Genomic DNA, 17,913 nt, shown 5'->3' on the forward strand with positions numbered 1-17,913 from the left:
AAGAGGCCTGGGAGTGGCTGCTACCTTCAACTCCCCCTTGCAGTTGTTCACTGACAGGAAGACAAAGGAGGAAGAAGAGTAACTCTTAATAGAGCATCCGTGTTGGCCCAGCAGTGGCATGTACTTGCAGCTCAAGGGTGGTTGCTATGTTTTCTGGGCCTTTCTTCTTCGGCTGGGTGCAGAGTGACCCTGTGCATAAGAACCACATGGCCCAGGGCAACGCAGCTGTTCCATTCTTGTGCCCCCCCATCCTGTTTTGTGCCACCAAGAAGCCACATCCAATCAAGCCAGAGGTAGCAGCAGGGACTGAACCCTGGGGGCCTTTCCTCAATGAATTCTCAGCCTTTAGATAAGATGGAAGAGTGCCCCTGCCTCTGTGTAGAAGAAAAATGGTAAGGGGGAGGGTGCAGGGGAGAGTAAGTGCCGCTCTCGGCTGCAGGCAAGTTTGTGGATTTAGCTGAGTGGCCCCAAGGAGGTTTGAGATGGGAGCCGTGCTCAGGAAGGGTGCCAGGGAAAGGGCAGCAGGGCAATTGGTGTTGGAGGGCAGAGCATGGCACAGTTTCCTGAGGAAAGTGTGGGTGAGTCAGTTTTCTGGTGTGATTGGGGTGATGAGCAAAGATGAGGTTTATGTGGGTCCCGTGCTCCAGTACCAGGAGAGGCTTAAGGTTTAAGGTTTAAGAGCCATAAGCGCTGGGTCAGGATGCTGAGGACCAGAAAGCAGAACTCAGGCTGGACCGGCCCTGGAGGAAGGACGTACCCTGCTCCTCCACAGGGACCATGTGGTTGAGGGAAGGAGCTCCAGCTGCCCCTCTGAAAGGGCTGTGAGACTCCTGCCGCTGTGTCCCCACTTCTGGTCCTTGTCCCGCTTAGAGGCTTCTGAGCCCGAAGCTTCCCTTTTTAGGGGAATTAACTCCTAGAAACTGCTTATGTCCTCAAAGGTGTTATATAATTGGGGTATCCATCCAAGCTTTTGGGGGTATCCACCCAGCACCTCCGTTCCATTCTTGCCCCCAGAGTGTTCCTGTTTGTGGACCCTGAGCTGGTTTCTCCCTCCGTGTGCAGCGCCCTGCTGCTGGAGATTGAGGCCGCCCAGGAGCAGCAGACACCTGAGGCCTGCATGCGCCATGTGGTCTCCCACGCCCTGCAGGCAGCTCTGGGGGACGCCTGCCACACAGGTGCTCTGAACAGGAAGCTGCAGGTAATTAACACCCCGCCCCTCACCCCTTTGTAGATGGGAAACTAAGGCACGGAGAAATTTGTCATCTACTCATGCTCACGCCGAAACAAAGAGACCGAGCTAAAATCTGAACCCTTGTCCACTGGCTGCCATCCTGATTCCTTTTCAAGATAGGGAGCTACCGAACTCTGCGACTGCTTCATATAATGCATATTTTCCCATGACACTGGAAGCATGGCCTGTGCAAACATATTCCTTGGGAAACATGTGCTCCTAATGGCTACATGGTATGCAGTTGCTGTTACAGTTAGCCAATGCTTGACCGCTGCTGTGGGGCCTGCGGGCTGTTCCCAGCACAACACCACCACCAGCACCACCAGCATCACCCAGTGATTCAGCCTCAGGACCAGAAATTCTTCTGGCTGAGAGCAGGCACCAGGGGCTGAACTTTCTGCGGATGTGGTCCTGGGAGGACTGGTGCCTAATCTTCTGTGGGTAGCAGGGAAAGCGGGGCAAGGCTGGATTGGAGGCAGGCTCAAGATGGAGAGGCCTGAGGAGGCTTAGAACTGCTGCATCAGGAGGAACCAGGCACCCAGAGGCAGGGTTCAGTTGTCCCCTTCTAGCCCTGACTCAGGAAGTGGGGAAGATGTCGGTGGTGATTTTCTCCTTCTGCCCATCAAGCTGCATTGGACCATTGCTCATCTGTTCTTGTTTCCCATCTGGAATTGTCCAGTCTGAACCCCACATCTTGAGTTCTTTATTTTGGTGGATTCTTCATAGCTATCTCCCCATCATAGGGTATGAAAGCCAGAGAGGAACCCAACTACCTACCCACAGGCAACAAGGGTCCACAGTCATAGCCCAGCAGAAACCCAGGCTCTGGATATAGAACCCCAAATTCTTCACCAGGCAGCTCCTGCTCAGCCCCTAGAAGCCTAAGGGTAGTGCCATGTTGGACTGTTGGCGGTCCTGCCCAATTTGGCTTAGAAGTGGGATAGGTAGATTGATGAGCAGGACTCAGACTCTGATGTCCTTCCTCGTAGGCCAGCTCCCGTCGAGTCCTGGAGTACTATTTCCACGCCGTAGTGGCTGCCATGGAGCAGGTGGCTAGTGAGGACAACCCCAGCCGGCTGGGACACCTGGAGAGACTAGAGGAGATTTACTGCTCGCTGCTAGGACCAACAGCCACAAGAAGGCTCTGCGTCGGTAAGCCGGGGACTGTGGGAACGTGCCAAAGGACCGCCGACCGCAGAGGGCGCCAAAGAGCTAGGTTAGACAGAATGAGATTTCAGAAGGTGCAGGCACCAGAGATCCCAGGATCCTGGGGACTGAGAGAAGAGCTTAGGGGGTTGGCGTGCTGGGGGTGGGGTGCACTAAGCAAGTGGTTAATGGGATCATGATAGCCCACACCTGCAAAGTGGGCTATCCCATTAGCTGCTCTAAACATTTAACGTGTGTTTAAAACTATGACGTGCCAAATCAAATAATTTGTAAAGTAGGAAGGATCAAGCTCACTGCCCCCATTTTACAAAGTAGATGTAGACACTGATTTCAAAAGAGATTAAAATATCTACACACTGTCAACTCAGTTAGTGAGTGGCAGAGCCAGGATTCAAGTCTTGTCCCGGCATAATAACCAACAGATTTGATCCCCAGAACACCTCCACAGAATGGGAAGTAGTAGGTGTCAGCATTATTTATCCCTTGGGGTCCATTTGTACTCTGCACACCTCCTTTCTGTTTGAACATTGATAAAGTAATGCCACACCCCCACAGGAGCAAGTTCCCCGAGGAGGCTTCAGCAACCTGGCATGTGTGCATCTTGATTGTGGTAGGACAATTACCATGTGTGTCCTGTTGCACAGTCATTCAGAGCATCCATGGAAGGTGTCAGCCTGCATGTGTCAGAGAATGTGGTCACTGAGTGCACCCATAGCAGTTACTGTTATGGAGTCTGTGACCCCTGGGAAAGACCATAGACTCAATCCAAATATAATTAAAAGACTGATTAGCTGCTAACAGGATGAACAGTCTCCGAGACAAACTTGACATTGCTGTGCAGGAGGGGTGTGGGGAAGAACTTTTAAAGGGGAAAACCACAGAAAGACCTTCCATATGCAAGTAAAAACTGATCTTTTCTGCCAAGTTAAGTGATTAACGCAACTCAAAACAATCTTTGAGTATCTGCGAGTTACTGAAGCAAAAAAAAAAAAAGCAGTCGTATCATAACAGATAGATAGTCACAGCTGTACATTTTATGGTAGGGGCCACTGAGTCAGAGACAACAGCTGGTGGGTACCAAGATGGATGCCTAGCATAGAATGGAGCTTCTTCAGATGCACAGATCCACAGACAAGCACCAGGCTGAGCTCCTGAAGTCCAGGCGAAAAGAGGGAGGAGTGATTATATGAGCAAGGGGGGAGGGGGTCAAGATCATGATGGGGAAATCCAAAGATACAGCTGACCCAAGCTCGTGGGAGCTCTAGACCAACTTCTGGGGAGCCTGCATGGGACTGACCTAGGCCCTCTATGTGTGGGTGACAGTTGTGTGGCTTGGTCTGTTTTCGGGGGCCCCTGGCAGTGGACCAGTATCTATGCCTGGTGCATGAGCTGGCTTTCAGGAGCCCGTTCCCTATGGTCTGATGCCTTGCTCAGCCTTGATGCGTCGGGGGCAGGGACTTGGTCCTGCCTCACCTGAATGTGCCAGGCTTTGTTGACTCCTCATGGGAGGCCACACCCTTTCTGAGAAATGGATGAGGGGATAGGTTGGGGGGAGGTGGGAGAGGAGTAAGAGGAGGGGGAGTAACTGTGGTTGGTATATAAAGTGAATTTTTTAATTAAAATTTAAAAAGTGGAGCTTTTTAGCCGTAACAGTTACGAAGTGCAAGGGAAATGGGCTGGAAACCACAGCAGAGCCCACTTGAACCTCAGTCTCCCTAAGACTTTTTTAAATTTTGCCTACAACCCTCCTCACCACAGTCCCCACAGCCTGCTCCTTTTTTCAGGTGACCTTCTCCAAGACCGACTGGCAAGCATCCCCCTGCCCAGCCCCCTCATCACCTTCCACCTGTGGACTGACCAGGAGCAGCTCTGTATGTGCCCGAGCCTCTGAGCTCCCGTAGAAATGGCTGAGAGCAGCGGTGTATGTCTGTGTGCGTCCATGTGTCTGGGCTCCTGTCTGTGTTCGAGTTTTGTCCTCTGAGTCCTTCCATGTGTCTGGACAAAGAGCATGCCTTCTCCAGTTTGGAATAGCCCAGTGCATTAGCCACTGGTCTCATGCCCATGTTAATGCCATCAGTGTCCCCCTAAGGGAGGCAAGCAGAACCTGCTATGGTACCCAGATCTGGAGGGTACTTACAGAGCAGACATGCCCCTTTATTCTTGTATCCTATCCCAATCTTCTTGGCTTTTCTAGAGAGCGAGGACAAGGACACCATTTGTGGTAGGAAGTATTAGACTGGATGACTGGGCCTTGACACTTCCTTTTGAATGCTGGGTCTTGTTAGATACGTTCTAGAAGTGGGCTAGGAAGACCTGCAAATCTTCCCTGGGGCTGGTCGTCTGGTGTCTGTGTCCCAGCAGAAGATGAGGGAAGTGGGAAGTTGGGAGGGCTCCAAGGTGAGCTAAACATGGGAGATGCTGGGTTAAACTGATTTCTTTAATGCTGGGGTTCTCAGAGCTTTTAATCCATTTACTGATTGGCTGGGTGTGGTGTTGCACGCCTTTACTCCCTGTACTCAGGAAACGATGGCAGGCAAATCTCTGTGAGTTCAAGGCCATCTTGGACTACATGGTGAGTTCTAGGACTGCTAGGGCTATATAGAGATACCCTGTCTCAGAGAGAGAGAGAGAGAGAGAGAGAGAGAGAGAGAGAGAGAGAGAGAGAGAGAGAGAGAGAGGAAATATGTTTACTGATAATCCTCAATGAGAGGAAGCAGGAGTGAATAAATCTGGACCATTGTTTATCCTTTATGGAGTGTCCCATGGACTTCTGTTCAGGTGGACAGTATTTGAGAAACAGGGGTCCCAAACTTCTGGGGAGCGGTCCTGTCAGCTTCAGGTGTCCTTGCCATCCTGATGCTCCCCTGTTCTCATGTCTCAGGGAAGGAACTGGTGCTCTTCCTTCGTCCACACTCCCAGCTACGCCTCAGTGCTGACTTGGAGGCCTTGGATCTACAGGGATTTAGGCCAGACTGGGACTTGGCCCGAGTGTCCACCGACAGTGGTATTGAGCGGGATCTCCCTTTGGGGAGTGATGAGCTTCCGGAACCCAGCAGCTCTGAGACAGAGCGGGCCGCACTACAGCGCAAGGGGGGCATCAAGAAGCGTGTGTGGCCCCCTGATTTCTCCATGCCTGGCAGCTGGGATGGGCCCCCAGGGTTGCATCGGAGGACTGGCAGGCCCAGTGGGGACGGAGAACTGCTGCCTGGAGTCTCCAGGGTGCATACAGCCCGTGTGCTTGTGCTGGGAGATGATAGGATGCTTGGACGCTTGGCCCAGGCTTACTACAGACTCAGGTAGGGCCCTGCGGGGGGACTGGGGTTGTTAGAAGTATAGGTGGGTCTGGAATGAGCTTGTAAAAGATCCAAACAGGTACTGAAGGGACTGGAGGAAAGGCTGGGGGAGAGTAAAGGACACTGCAGAGTATCCCCAATGCCCAGCCATCAGCTTGACAGGAAATGACAACTGTTCCCATCTCATAATGGGTAAACAGAGGCTCATAAAAATAGTACAAATTGCCCAAAGTCAATACATGATAAATGGCAAAGCTGAGACTGTTTGATGCCAACGCTCAACCCCAAACTCTTACACACACTGCCTTACTGTCTGTTGCCAGGAAACGGGAAGCCAAGAAGTTCTGCCTCACTCCTAGACTCAGCCTGCAGCTCTACTATATCCCTGTGCTGGCGCCTCAGGTGACTGGACAGGGGAGGGGCAGGGGTGGAGGTCTCATCAGAGAAGAGAGGGAGGGATAGAGAACACTAGCAGCCCAGCTCCCTGGCTCAGGTACCAGAACCTTAGAATGTGGAGCTGAGAGACTTGGAGGGATCTTCCAGATCAGAAGCCACAGCAGTCTCCCCTCTACTGACCCTCTGGTCTTTGTAACGAATTATCAGTGCTGATCAGTAAACTGAGGCATTTCCCCCTTGGGGACCTCCACTCTGTGAATCCAGACCCTGGCTACACCACAGGATGAGCCGGTGTGAAGCAGGATTAGCGAGTTCATTAAGTAGAAGAGATGAGAAAGCACATGCTTCAAGAAAGACAGAGGCAGACAGACAGACAAAGGAAAAGGATGTCACACGCCCAAGGCTTGGGTTCAGGCTTCTCAAGACCATCACCTGCCTTAACCACGTCTGTATTCATGATGTTGCTATCTTGCTCAGAGGGTGTGGATTTAAACATGAAGCAAACAATTACACAAAGTTTTAAAAGTAAGAAAAAATTCTGAGCGTTTTTACTTACCCTAGAGAATTTCCTATAGTAAATGAGACACTAAGCTGGCTTTCTAAGTCATAGAGTTGAGAGATGTGCTTGACACAGGCACGGATGCAGCTAAAACTCAAGGCCACACCCATTCTGCCCTAAGCAACCATGTTCATTTGTTATTTTAACATCTTTCCTTGGGGTATTTTGGTTTTTTTAGAAAAGGGAATATTATCTCTCTAGATAATCTTCACACTACATGTTGTTAGCTGTACTGAAATTCTTCACTTCTAACTGATGAGAGACTTCCCCACTTCGGTGTCTCCCTCCACAGGAGAGAAAATTTGAGGCAGATGACCAGAGTTCATCGTTGTTAGGGGTGGGGCAGGAGGGGAATGAATCCACTCTCATACTTACCCAGAGCAAGAGCCAAGCAATACTTATCTCTGCCCTTTAAAGGTCAACAGTGTTTTTGTAGTGTCATGGCAAAAGCTCCTCCACATCGCTTGAGTTTATGATCCAAAACATTAGCGTGTGTTCACACAGTATAGAAACTGAGTCAGAGAGGTTAAATGACTTGATCACAGTCACAGAGCACTGGGCTTTGGAATCTGGGGCACCCAAACTTGGAGGGGAGGGCCTGAAAGGTGTGCCTGCCCCCTTCTCCCCAAATCCCCAGGATCCAGAGGTACCCGGAAAGCCTGAGCTGGGAGAGCTGGCTTCCTTCCTGGGTCGAGCGGACCCATGGTATGAAAGCACTGTCAATACCCTGTATCCTGCCATCCTCAAGCTGGCCGAGATGGTAGGAGCAGTGGGAAGGGCGGGGAGGGAAGGGGAGAGCATGGGAGGAGTGTGAGTGGATGAATGTAGATGGAGAAGTTTTTAAAGCTCAGAGAGGAAGGAGGTAGAGTCAGGAGGAGACCCCAGTTAGATTTGTTTTCACACTTTGCCATTTGCCCATCAGGTTTTTAGTTAGAGTTTAATGGTTTGTGTTGCTATATGCAGAACTTTATTCTTTGTGACTTCTGCCTTTGAAAGGGTCTTCTTCCTCCTCCTCCCCTCCTCCTCTCCTGCTCCTCTCCTGCTCCTCCTCCCCTCCTCCTCTCCTCCTCCTCCTCTCCTGCTCCTCCTCCCCTCCTCCTCTCCTGCTCCTCCTCCCCTCCTCCTCTCCTGCTCCTCCTCCCCTCCTCCTCCCCTCCTCCTCTCCTGCTCCTCCTCCCCTCCTCCTCTCCTGCTCCTCCTCCCCTCCTCCTCCCCTCCTCCTCTCCTGCTCCTCCTCCCCTCCTCCTCCCCTCCTCCTCTCCTGCTCCTCCTCCCCTCCTCCTCTCCTCCTCCTCCTCCCCTCCTCCTCCCCTCCTCCTCTCCTGCTCCTCCTCCTCCTCTTGTCTGTGTAGGTGGGTTTTTTGGGGAGAGGCATGCATATCACAGCACTCAAATGGAGGTCAGAGGACAACTTTGTAGCTTTACATGGCTTCTGGGGATTGAACTTGGGTCTCCAGCTTGTATAACTAACTTACCTTGCCCCTAGGCCATCTCATCAGCCCTGAGTCTTAACCTCTTAAGGCCTGGGACCGCAATACTCAAAACACTGTTACAATCTGGATTTTAATATTTAGATAATGAGCCCCCACATGAATAATTTTAGTTTTTCATCTGATGTGTGTGTAATTTTTTTCAAGATTTATTTATTTATTATGTATATGTGTCTGCCTGTAGGCCAGAGAAGGGCACCAGATCCACCGGAGCCACCATGTGGTTGCTGGGAATTGAGCTCAGGACCTCTGTGGAAGAGCAGCCTGGGCTCTTAACCGCTGAGCCATCTCTCCAGCCTAATGTGTGTGTGTAATCTTGCTTTTTCCAAGGGTTTAGCCTGTTATCCTAGAGCTGTTAGTTGCATAACCCACCCTGCCACATCCATTTGATGTTCTGCTTATAGCCTCTTACATCTGCGTGACACTGTTTCTGGGGCTCTGTGTTTTCATGGATTTATTCAGTTCTCTAAAAATCAGTATGGTTCTATTTTGATATCTGGAAGGGTAAGCCTATAGCATTATTTTTCTTTTATAGAACTTTTCAGAAAATAGTAGTTTATCTTGCCCGATAAATCTTAGATTTTGCATGTTATTTTTAAAATTATATTAAATATTTTTTATTTTGTGTATACATGCATGCACACATGTGAGCAGGTGCCTGTGGGGTCAGAAGAGGGCATCATATCCCCTGGAGTTATAGCCAAGTGTGAGCGTCCCACAGAGATGCTGGGAACCTAACTCTGGTCTTCCAAAACAAACAGCAAGTGCACTTAAACACTGAGCAATCTCATTAGATCCAATTTTTTAAAAAATCTATTGGCATTTTGATTGAAGAGAGAGAATCAGCCTCTTCCACATATTAAGTGTCCCTCTCTGGGCACATAATATAATTTCATAAGTGTTTCCTATTATTCTATGGGGATTGTATGGTTTTTCTTATATGGCTTCTGACCATTTCTTGCTCAGCTTATTTCTCACATCTTGTAGTGACCTTCTTGTCATGATCAGGGCGTCTTTCTCTCGTTCCAATTAGAAAGAATGTATTACCAGTACAGCAGGAAGATACTGATTTATACATTTATCAAATTGCTCATTTGTTTCTTAAAAGTTAACAGTTGAAAACATTACATAAAAACTATGCATTGCCTTTTGACAGGCCACCGAACTAAGGTCTCTATTGTGGTTCTTACCTGGGTGACCGGGGAGTCTTCTTACATGCTTTATGCACACAAAGATGTCTGGGTGTGTGTGTCTGTCTTCTGAATAGCACCTGTTTTTACACAAGAGAAGGTTATGGAGACAGTTCTATAAAGGCCTTGGTTCTTCTTTTCTGTTGGCAGCTTTTCTTCCACCAGGACACATAAAAGATCTTGCTGTCTCCTTCTGCTCTTTCTTGTAATTAATCAGTTGCATGGTCTATCTAAAAGCAGCTCCCATGCGAAGGACCTGGAGACAGATTGCTGCATTATCAGCATAATTGCGCACGTGTGTGTGTGTGTGGGTGCATTGAGACAGGGTTTCATTGTGTAGACCTAAGTGGCCTGGAACTCACTACCTCTGCCTCTGCCTCCAGAGCATCAGGATTAAAGGTGTGCACCACCACGCCTGACCAAGCATGATCTTTTTGAAGGGAACATTTCAACAAACCAGACACTGGAGTCAGAGAGATTTGGGGTCACATATGCTATGCTTAAAACAAATCTGAGCCTTATGCCAACTCTGGTGTTACAGCTTGAGCAGTCCTAAGCAACCCAGAAATTCAAAACTTGAAATGCTCTAACATGCACAAATTTCTGAGCATGATCATGATTCTACAAGTGGAAAATTCCACACCTGTCCTTATGTGACAGGTCATAGTCAAAACATAGACACACTGAAAATGTGTGGAATTATCATTGGGCTTAGAGGATGAGGTTCATGTGAGATGAAATAATTTCATGTTTACACTTGAGCCCCACTGCCAAGATATCTCATCATCTACACATAAATATTTCAAAATCTGAAGGGGAAAAAACCGTGGAGTTAGTTAGAAACACCTCTGGTCCCCAAGCATTTCTGATAAGGGGTACTCAGCCTGTATCCCATTCTATATGGATAGTCTAGTCTGTGTACCTGAAGATCATTCCCTTTACTGTCACAGGGCTAAGGCAGTCACATTCCCAGGAGCATGTAACTATCACTGGTTTGTTTATTTATTTATTTTTTTATTTATTATTATTATTATTATTTGTTTTGAGACAGGGTTTCTCTGCTTTGGAGCCTGTCCTGGAACTGGCTTCAAACTCACAGAGATCCACCTGCCTCTGCCTCCCAAGTGCTGGGGTTAAAGGCATGCGCCACCAACACCTGGCTTGGTTTGTGACAGAGCCTCACTGTGTAGTTTAACTTAACATTCTTTTTCCCCAGCCACCCAACGAGCAGGAATTACAGGCACATGCAATCACACTTGGTTTATTAGTGAGTTTATTAACAGATTCAGACGTGGCCGGAGCTAAAAGGGACATCATCCCGTCAAGTCGTTTGTCCTCTTATTTCTCCCTTGAAGATTACTCAGGCTTCAAAAAATTTTGCCCCAGGTTTCTAGATAGTTAGTAACCAATCCAAACCTAAACTTCTGTGTGGGCTACATCACTTACATCCTCAAGCAGCTAGCACACCGCCTCACCACTCAGTAAGTCTGCCCAAACAAAATTAACCAGCTCACCTGGGGGGATGGAGTCTTATTAGAAGTCGCTTGTAGCCTGGTGATGATGGCACACACCTTTAATCCTGCACTCAGGAGGCAGAGGCAGGTGATCTCTGTGATGAGGCCAGCGTGGTCTACAGAGTGAGTCAGGACAGCCAAGGTTACACAGAAAAACCCTGCCTTGAAAACAAAAAGTGGTTTGTATTTTGGTTAGAGGTAAAAACCAGATGACCAGGAAGGATTGGAGTTTGTTGAAGGACTGGCCAGATTTGGTCATCACAGGGAGTATGGAGGCTTTGGAGTTTCTTATTGAGACAATTGTGCCTCCCCTAGTAGCCTGGGGGCGAGTGGCGACTGAAGACACTGCCTTGTTCCTCACAGCCTCCCTGCTTTGACACATCCCGGACTGTGGACCCCTTTATCCTGGATGTAATCACTTACTATGTTCGCATGGGCACCCAACCCATCTATTTCCAGCTCTACAAGGTTAAGGTAAGTTTTGCCCCTGGGATTCCCAGGGTGCCATGCCAGCCTGCAGGACCCTGTTAGCCACCATGTAAATCCTCTGGCTCTGGGGAGATACTGGTCACTAGGCTGCAAATCAGTTCCTGGCTGTTCTTAACAACTTTGTCTTCATTTTGTCTGGACCAACCAGTTCATTATTAACGTCAAAGACCTCAAGTTCAAACAAAAGGTTGGGAGTCAGGGGTAGGCTGCTCTGGACTGTCTTCCATCCTCTGGTTACACACTCCCAAGGCACTAATTTCTCTCCCACCACCCGTCTCCTCAGCCTCTTGGAGACCTTCAGATCCCTGTATTTTCTCACATCCATCCTCCCCTCCCATACTATTACCTCTTTTCCTTTCCTTCTAGTCAGTTCTTTATCTGAACTATTCTGTTGCCTTGTTTGCTCCCTTTTATTCCTTTTCTCTTCCCAGAAAAACACAAGCCCAGTAGTTCCACATACTCCTCCAAGGCCCACCTGGAAAAAAAAAGAATACAAGGCCGTTTGACACCCTTTCATCCTGGCCCATGGAGACCTCTAGCCAGTTTCCTCTTCCTCTGAGACAGTGGGTATTTCATCACTTTCCTCAAGCCCTTCCCTTCAGCAAGTGACTTTCCTACCATCAGGTCCCCTGAATGTCCTGTCTGTACCCAGAATGCACCACACCCATTCCAGTCCTCACAGGGCCTCTCCTGGTGCACGTGAACTTCCTCCATTTCAGTCTTGACCAGACTGATACCCCTTCTGGACCTTCCTTCTTAGCCATGCTCTTCTACTTGTCTCCATAATTTGCACTTGGTCACTTAAAACCAGAATAACATTCTGGACCCATGAGATGTCGATCCGTTTTCCCATTCAGGCTGTGTGGAACATTGAACTTCATGGGTTAGACTTTCTCCAGGTCTCAATTTTATCTCCTACTGTGTGTCCAAGCTCCATACCTTTGATGGTATAAACAGTGGAAGAAAATTTAGCTTTCAAATCCTTCCTTCAGTTTCCCGAATGACCATCTCTTATCAGTTGATGCTGATAGGTGGGAGCCATTTGTGGAGGCTGTGGTTTCTTCCTTTTCTATCCAAAGGTGAATTAGCTTCCATGGTAGCCCACTTAGTGATCCTTACTGCAGGACACAGTGGCTGGTACACACCTACAAACAAGGCCTTACGCTGAAGCTCATGACGGACTGAGTCCTGGGGTCCAGCAGACAGCCAAACTTCGGGGTAGGACTCCTGAGCCCCGGTCAGGGATGGAGAGACTCTTACTCCCTCTACCTAACTTGGGCTCAGCCGCTCCTTTAGACTTGCGAAATTCTACTGCAGATATCTTGTTCTACTTTGCGCCATATCTGTTTTCACCCAGAATGTTCAAATAGGTTTCAGGCTCATAACTAAACATATGTACCAGTCAAGGTCACAGGAAAAGAGACGATTAGTAACTTACATAAGAGATTTACCATTTGGATTATCTTGAGAGTCATCATCTTGCCAGATGTAGTGGTGCACACCTGTAATCCCAGCACTTGGTAGGTTGAGGCATGAAGAAACAGCATCAGGGTGTGTGATACACAGCCACAAACAATCACGTCAATTACTTCACGTTCCATATGAACATGAACACGAGGGACTGGAGAGATGGCTCAGTGGTTAACAGCATTTCTTCTTTTAGAGGACTTGGGTTTGATTCCTAGCACCCACCTGGTGGTTCACAACTGTCCATAACTCCAGTTCTAGGATGCACATGATACTGACAATCATTCCAGCAAAACACTCATACACAGAAATCTTTCACTTTCTTATTGCTTATTTTTATTTTATCCTATTTATTTACTTTGGTTTTTGAGACATAGCCTCTTTATGTAGTACTGACTGTCCTGGAACCTCCTATATAGACCAGGCTGGTCTTGAACTCACAGAGATCTACTTGCCCCTGCCTCTGCCTGAGTGCTAGGATCAAATGTGTGTGTCACCACACCCAGATAAAATAAATCTTAAAAAAAGAACAAATGACAAACACAAGAATATACATATTTATGTGGCTATGATGTGCCTTTTCATGATATGTACACACTGTAAAACTATGTTAATTGGGCTAGTTCAAGTGCACGTTACTTCACACTTACAGATCATGGCACAAACACTCACAGCCTACTTATGGCTTTTAGTAAGAGTACATGTTGTTATAAACTATAGTCACCACATTGGACAGTTGCTCAGTTGACCTTGCTCCTCCTGTGTAGCTGGGATTCTGTGTCTTTACAAGTATGTGGTAAAAGAGAGGTTTTACTGATCCAAAAAAAATAGGCTTGACTGGAATCAGTACCTTCTGATTCTTCCTCTCCATTCCTCTGTTTCGGGAAGGACTCAGACGCAAGTGACAAGAACTTTTCAAATCAGCTTAGCACTGGGGGCATCTATTAGCTTACATTGATGAAAAGATCAGGACAGATGTAGCTGCCACTCTGTGTAGCTCAGAACCTAGCATGGGCAGGTGGGCATGTGGGGCTCCCCAGGCTGTGGGTCAGAAGCTTTCTCTAAGCCCCCTTCCCCCTCCCTCATCCACTCCTTGCCCCTTCTTGTCCCTAGATCTTCACCAACCTGAGTCATGACCCTACAGAGGACATTTTCCTCACTGAGCTGAAGGTGAAGATTCAAGACTCCAAGTCCCCCAAAGGTGACCTTCTGTTCCCCTTTCCCCAGAGCTCAGCCTGGCTTAGCTTGCCTCTCACCAGATGTCACCCGCACAGTAGTCCTATTGTATCATCTGCTGAAGGTCAGGTCCACACTCACCTCTACCTCAGAAGGCTCCCAGACTGAAAGGCAGTCTTCCCAAGATGCTACCTCTCCATCCAGGAACAGCTGCCAGGTCTATCCAGCAGCTATGCCTCAGTGACATGGGGGAAGGGATCTCACCTTATACCCCTTCTCATCTCCCCTCAGAGGGCTCTTCACCACGAAGGAAAGGGACAGCCGAGGGCACAGGAGCTGAGCTGTCTGTGTGCTACCAGAAGGTCAGTGTCAGCGGCATGGCCAGCAGGGACCGAGGTGGCGTCAATAATGAAAGTCCGTCTCTGGGATATGGGGGTTGTAGACAGAGCCAAAAGAAGCCCCGCCCCTTTCTTGAAGACAGCCTCTTTCAGACTCCAGAACATTCTGCAAGGATGATGTAAGAGTGAAGTTGACCTTACATGAAGACAAGGAGGCAATGTGCTCTAAGAAATTAGACGGTTGGGTGGGCATAGTGGTGCATGTAGTTAAGCTTAGCATTTGGGAAGCAGAGGCAGGTGGATCTTTGTGAGCTTGAGGCCAGCTAGGACTACACAGTGAGACCTTGTCTTAAAAAAAAAAAAAAAAAGGAAAGGAAGCTGGTTTCTTGCTCAAAAACTTCCTTATGAGCTACCCATCTAGAAGTTGGATAGGCTCCTTGGGGACTAGGAACACCTAAGCCTCCGCCCACAGTCCCCTTATAGCTATCAGTACCCCAGGGAGACTCCCAAGGCAGGAGAAGTGAGACTTGAAGATGTAGGGGAGGGCATGTTCTCAGGATCCCCTCTTTACCCCTCAATTCCCGTCCCCAGGCCCTGCTTAGCCACAGGCCCCGAGAAGTCACTGTTTCTCTGAGGGCCACCGGGCTGGTCCTGAAGGCCATTCCAACTGGTGATACTGAAGGTGAGGACCTGGGAATGCAGACTGAAGAGATGGGAGGGATGAGAAGAAAACCAGGGAGAGAGGAGGAAATGGGATGGCTGATAGGAGATGGGGAGCAGGGTGGGGGTCTCACAACTTCACTGCTGTCAAAGAGCTCTGGTCGGGGCCAGCTGAGGCCTTGAGTAAAGCAAGCCCCCTGCCCTCAGGTGGTCCACTGTCCCAGTCTGGGGCTGGGCCTCCACAACTGGAAGGTAGTGGGACCTAGGATGAGAGCAGAAGGCCTCTCCACTATGAATGAGGCCTACAGAGCTGGCAGCTTTCTGCTGGGAAATACTAGATCTTTCACATGTTGTTCCAAAATAAAAATAAATAAATGAATGAGCAAAATGGAGTGACAGTAAAGAATCCAGCTCATATAGACAGAGCACATGAGCTTTCACCAGGAGCTCCCTGGTCCCCTGGAAGGATGAAAAGGTTACGACACAGATAACCAATACCAAACACATCTTCCAGGAGCCTGACAGCATTCTGTTAGATGCAAGACCTCATTTTTGAACAAGTGAACTCCCTGAGATAGATATTATCAGTATTCCTAACTCCTTCCTGCTAGGAAACAGAAGCAAGAAAATAACTTCCTCGGGGTCACCTCTGCAAGGGTTCAGAGTCAGGCACCCTCTCTCCTCTTCAGTATCCCACTGTGTCTCTGAGAAATGCTAAATCCCACAGTTTAGGCTTCAGGGCAGTGGCCCACACAGACTTGGGGGAGATCATTTCTGAGCATACAAGAAAGTTCACCTAGGCAGAAATACACTGTTCACCATTCTCCCTCAGTACCTAGAGCACACCTGTCCTGCAGAAGCTGCTCGGGAAGCTAGTGCAGTGGTCCATGCCTACAACCCCAGTGTTTAGGAGGCTGAGGCAAGAAGATCATGAATTCAAAGCCTGGGCTACACTGTGATTACCTGTGACAAACAAACAAGCATTCAGTTAACATTAGCTGAAAAAATGAAGTAATTTTTTGTTGTTGTTTTTCTAGACAGGGTTTCTCTGTGGCTTTGGAGGCTGTCCTGGAACTAGCTCTTGTAGACTGGGGTGGTCTTGAACTCACAGAGATCCGCCTGCCTCTGCCTCCCGAGTGCTGGGATTAAAGGCATGTGCCCAGCTATAAAATAATATTTTATACTCTCAAATTTGTCTTAAAATGAGATGGTATCTTGTGATGTAGGCCAGGCTGGTCTCGAACTTGGCATCCTCTTGCCCAGCCTCCTGCATCCGTGTTCTTACCTTACAGAGGCATCCCAGCACAAAGAGAAGAAACTCCAGAAGTAATAGCACTTTTTGATAAGGCCACTTCCAGGCAAACTGAACTTTTAGGTGACATGTGATACTCTTTCATATTCTGGAAAGGCATGCTTTCCTTCTGGTATGTTAGCATCATGAAGGAGACTCATAGCTTTGCCAGTGGCTCATGGTCTAGAGGAGGCTGTGAAGACCGGGAAGGCAGGGGCAGAGCTAGGTAGATGGAACCCTTACCCCTCTTCTGCTTGCTCTCTGTGTGGCTTTGGGAAAGTGATGCATCGCTTTTACACTCTTAAATAGAAAACACAGGTAATAGACACTAGTTCGTGTGCACAGTAAACTACAAATGTTAGCTCTGCCCACAGAGAGCCTGGTGGTACACACTTGTAACCCAAGCAAGCTCAGAATGGGGGGCAAGGGGATCAGGTCAGGCCATCCTTGGTTACATAGTAAGTTTGAGGCCAGATAGGACTACAGGAGACCCTGCCGAGGTGGAGAAGGGCGGGGGGGGGGGGGAGGCGAGGTATTGCATCCCTTCTTTTTCCTTCTGAAGACTCTCACATGTATCCTAACCCTGAGCCCATCACAGCAGGCAAGACCAGCACCACCCAAGAAGCACAAAGTCCTCCAAGCACCATCTTTAGTTGGCAGGGAGAGCTTCAGCCTGACAGTGGTCACACGTGGTGATTTCTGTGATGCGGTGTACACTATAAAGAAGTGGACTGGGTGGCTGGAGAGATGGCTCCACGGTTAAGAGTACTAGATGTTCTTCCAGAGGTCCTGAGTTCAATTCCCAGCAACCACATGGTGGCTCACAACCAAGTGTAATGGGATCTGGTGCCCTCTTCTCTAATGCAGGCATATGTGCAGGCAGAGCACTTGTACATAAAAGTAAATAATTTAAAAAAAGAAGTGGATTTGAATGGGAACTAGGCATGGGGATTGCTGATAAAATGTTTGTCTGGTACATTTGAGGTCCTAGATTCAATTCTCAACATTACTGAATATATTTTAAAAAAAGAAGAAAAAAAACTTACTAAGAAAGGAGAGCTCACTGTGATGGCACACGCCTTTGATCCTGGCACTTGGGAAGCAGAGGCAGGCAAATCTCTGAGTTCCAGGCCAGCTGTCCAATGAGACTGTTTTCTCAGTATGTAGCCCTGGGGTTTGGTGCGGTGATCACCAGAGGTTCAGAAACTTGGCTGCTTCTCCAGGGAAGGAGATGGGAGAGGAAGAAAGAACAGAAGTGTGGTTAGGGCCAACATGAAGCCTAGACGTGGGGGCCACCGGGTGGGGCAACCTGGAAGCCGAAGGGGAAGACAGGGTTTATGCTGGGCTTCGAAGGACCCAGGATCTCCAGATTCCCACTCACTTACTCCCCTCCCCCTCATTTCATTCGGTTTCAGGGTTCTACCACTGCACCTCACCAAATGCTGCTTCTGCTCCAGACTGCACGTGCCTGCGTGTCAGTGTGACCGAGGTTGTCAAGTCCTCCAATCTGGCAGGAAGGTCATTCACTGTGAGTTCGGGTGGACTAGGAAGTGGGAGGCCGAGGGGAAGGTGTTCAGAGAAAGACTGGTGACCCTTCACTCCTGCTGTGGGGCTTTCCAGTCAGTGTGGGAAATGAGGAGGCACCGAGCCCG

General features: G+C 48.7%; 1 protein-coding gene across 3 annotated transcripts in view; it reads left to right on the forward strand.

Moving 5' to 3' along the window:
• Pik3r6 (phosphoinositide-3-kinase regulatory subunit 6) overlaps positions 1 to 17,913 on the forward strand; it is a 48,344-nt gene that overhangs the window by 22,840 nt on the left and 7,591 nt on the right. For all 3 annotated transcript variants that reach the window (XM_040748919.1, XM_040748920.1, XM_040748921.1), the window contains 11 exons: positions 1,015 to 1,198; positions 2,221 to 2,383; positions 4,183 to 4,269; positions 5,280 to 5,694; positions 6,015 to 6,093; positions 7,284 to 7,406; positions 11,204 to 11,314; positions 13,910 to 13,997; positions 14,264 to 14,334; positions 14,902 to 14,992; positions 17,677 to 17,789. In XM_040748919.1, coding sequence (XP_040604853.1) covers positions 1,015 to 1,198; positions 2,221 to 2,383; positions 4,183 to 4,269; positions 5,280 to 5,694; positions 6,015 to 6,093; positions 7,284 to 7,406; positions 11,204 to 11,314; positions 13,910 to 13,997; positions 14,264 to 14,334; positions 14,902 to 14,992; positions 17,677 to 17,789 — 1,525 coding nt within the window. The remainder of the gene's footprint in view (positions 1 to 1,014; positions 1,199 to 2,220; positions 2,384 to 4,182; positions 4,270 to 5,279; positions 5,695 to 6,014; positions 6,094 to 7,283; positions 7,407 to 11,203; positions 11,315 to 13,909; positions 13,998 to 14,263; positions 14,335 to 14,901; positions 14,993 to 17,676; positions 17,790 to 17,913) is intronic.

This window comes from Mesocricetus auratus, unplaced genomic scaffold (assembly GCF_017639785.1).
Source record: "Mesocricetus auratus isolate SY011 unplaced genomic scaffold, BCM_Maur_2.0 Super-Scaffold_100007, whole genome shotgun sequence".
Lineage (NCBI taxonomy): Eukaryota > Metazoa > Chordata > Mammalia > Rodentia > Cricetidae > Mesocricetus > Mesocricetus auratus.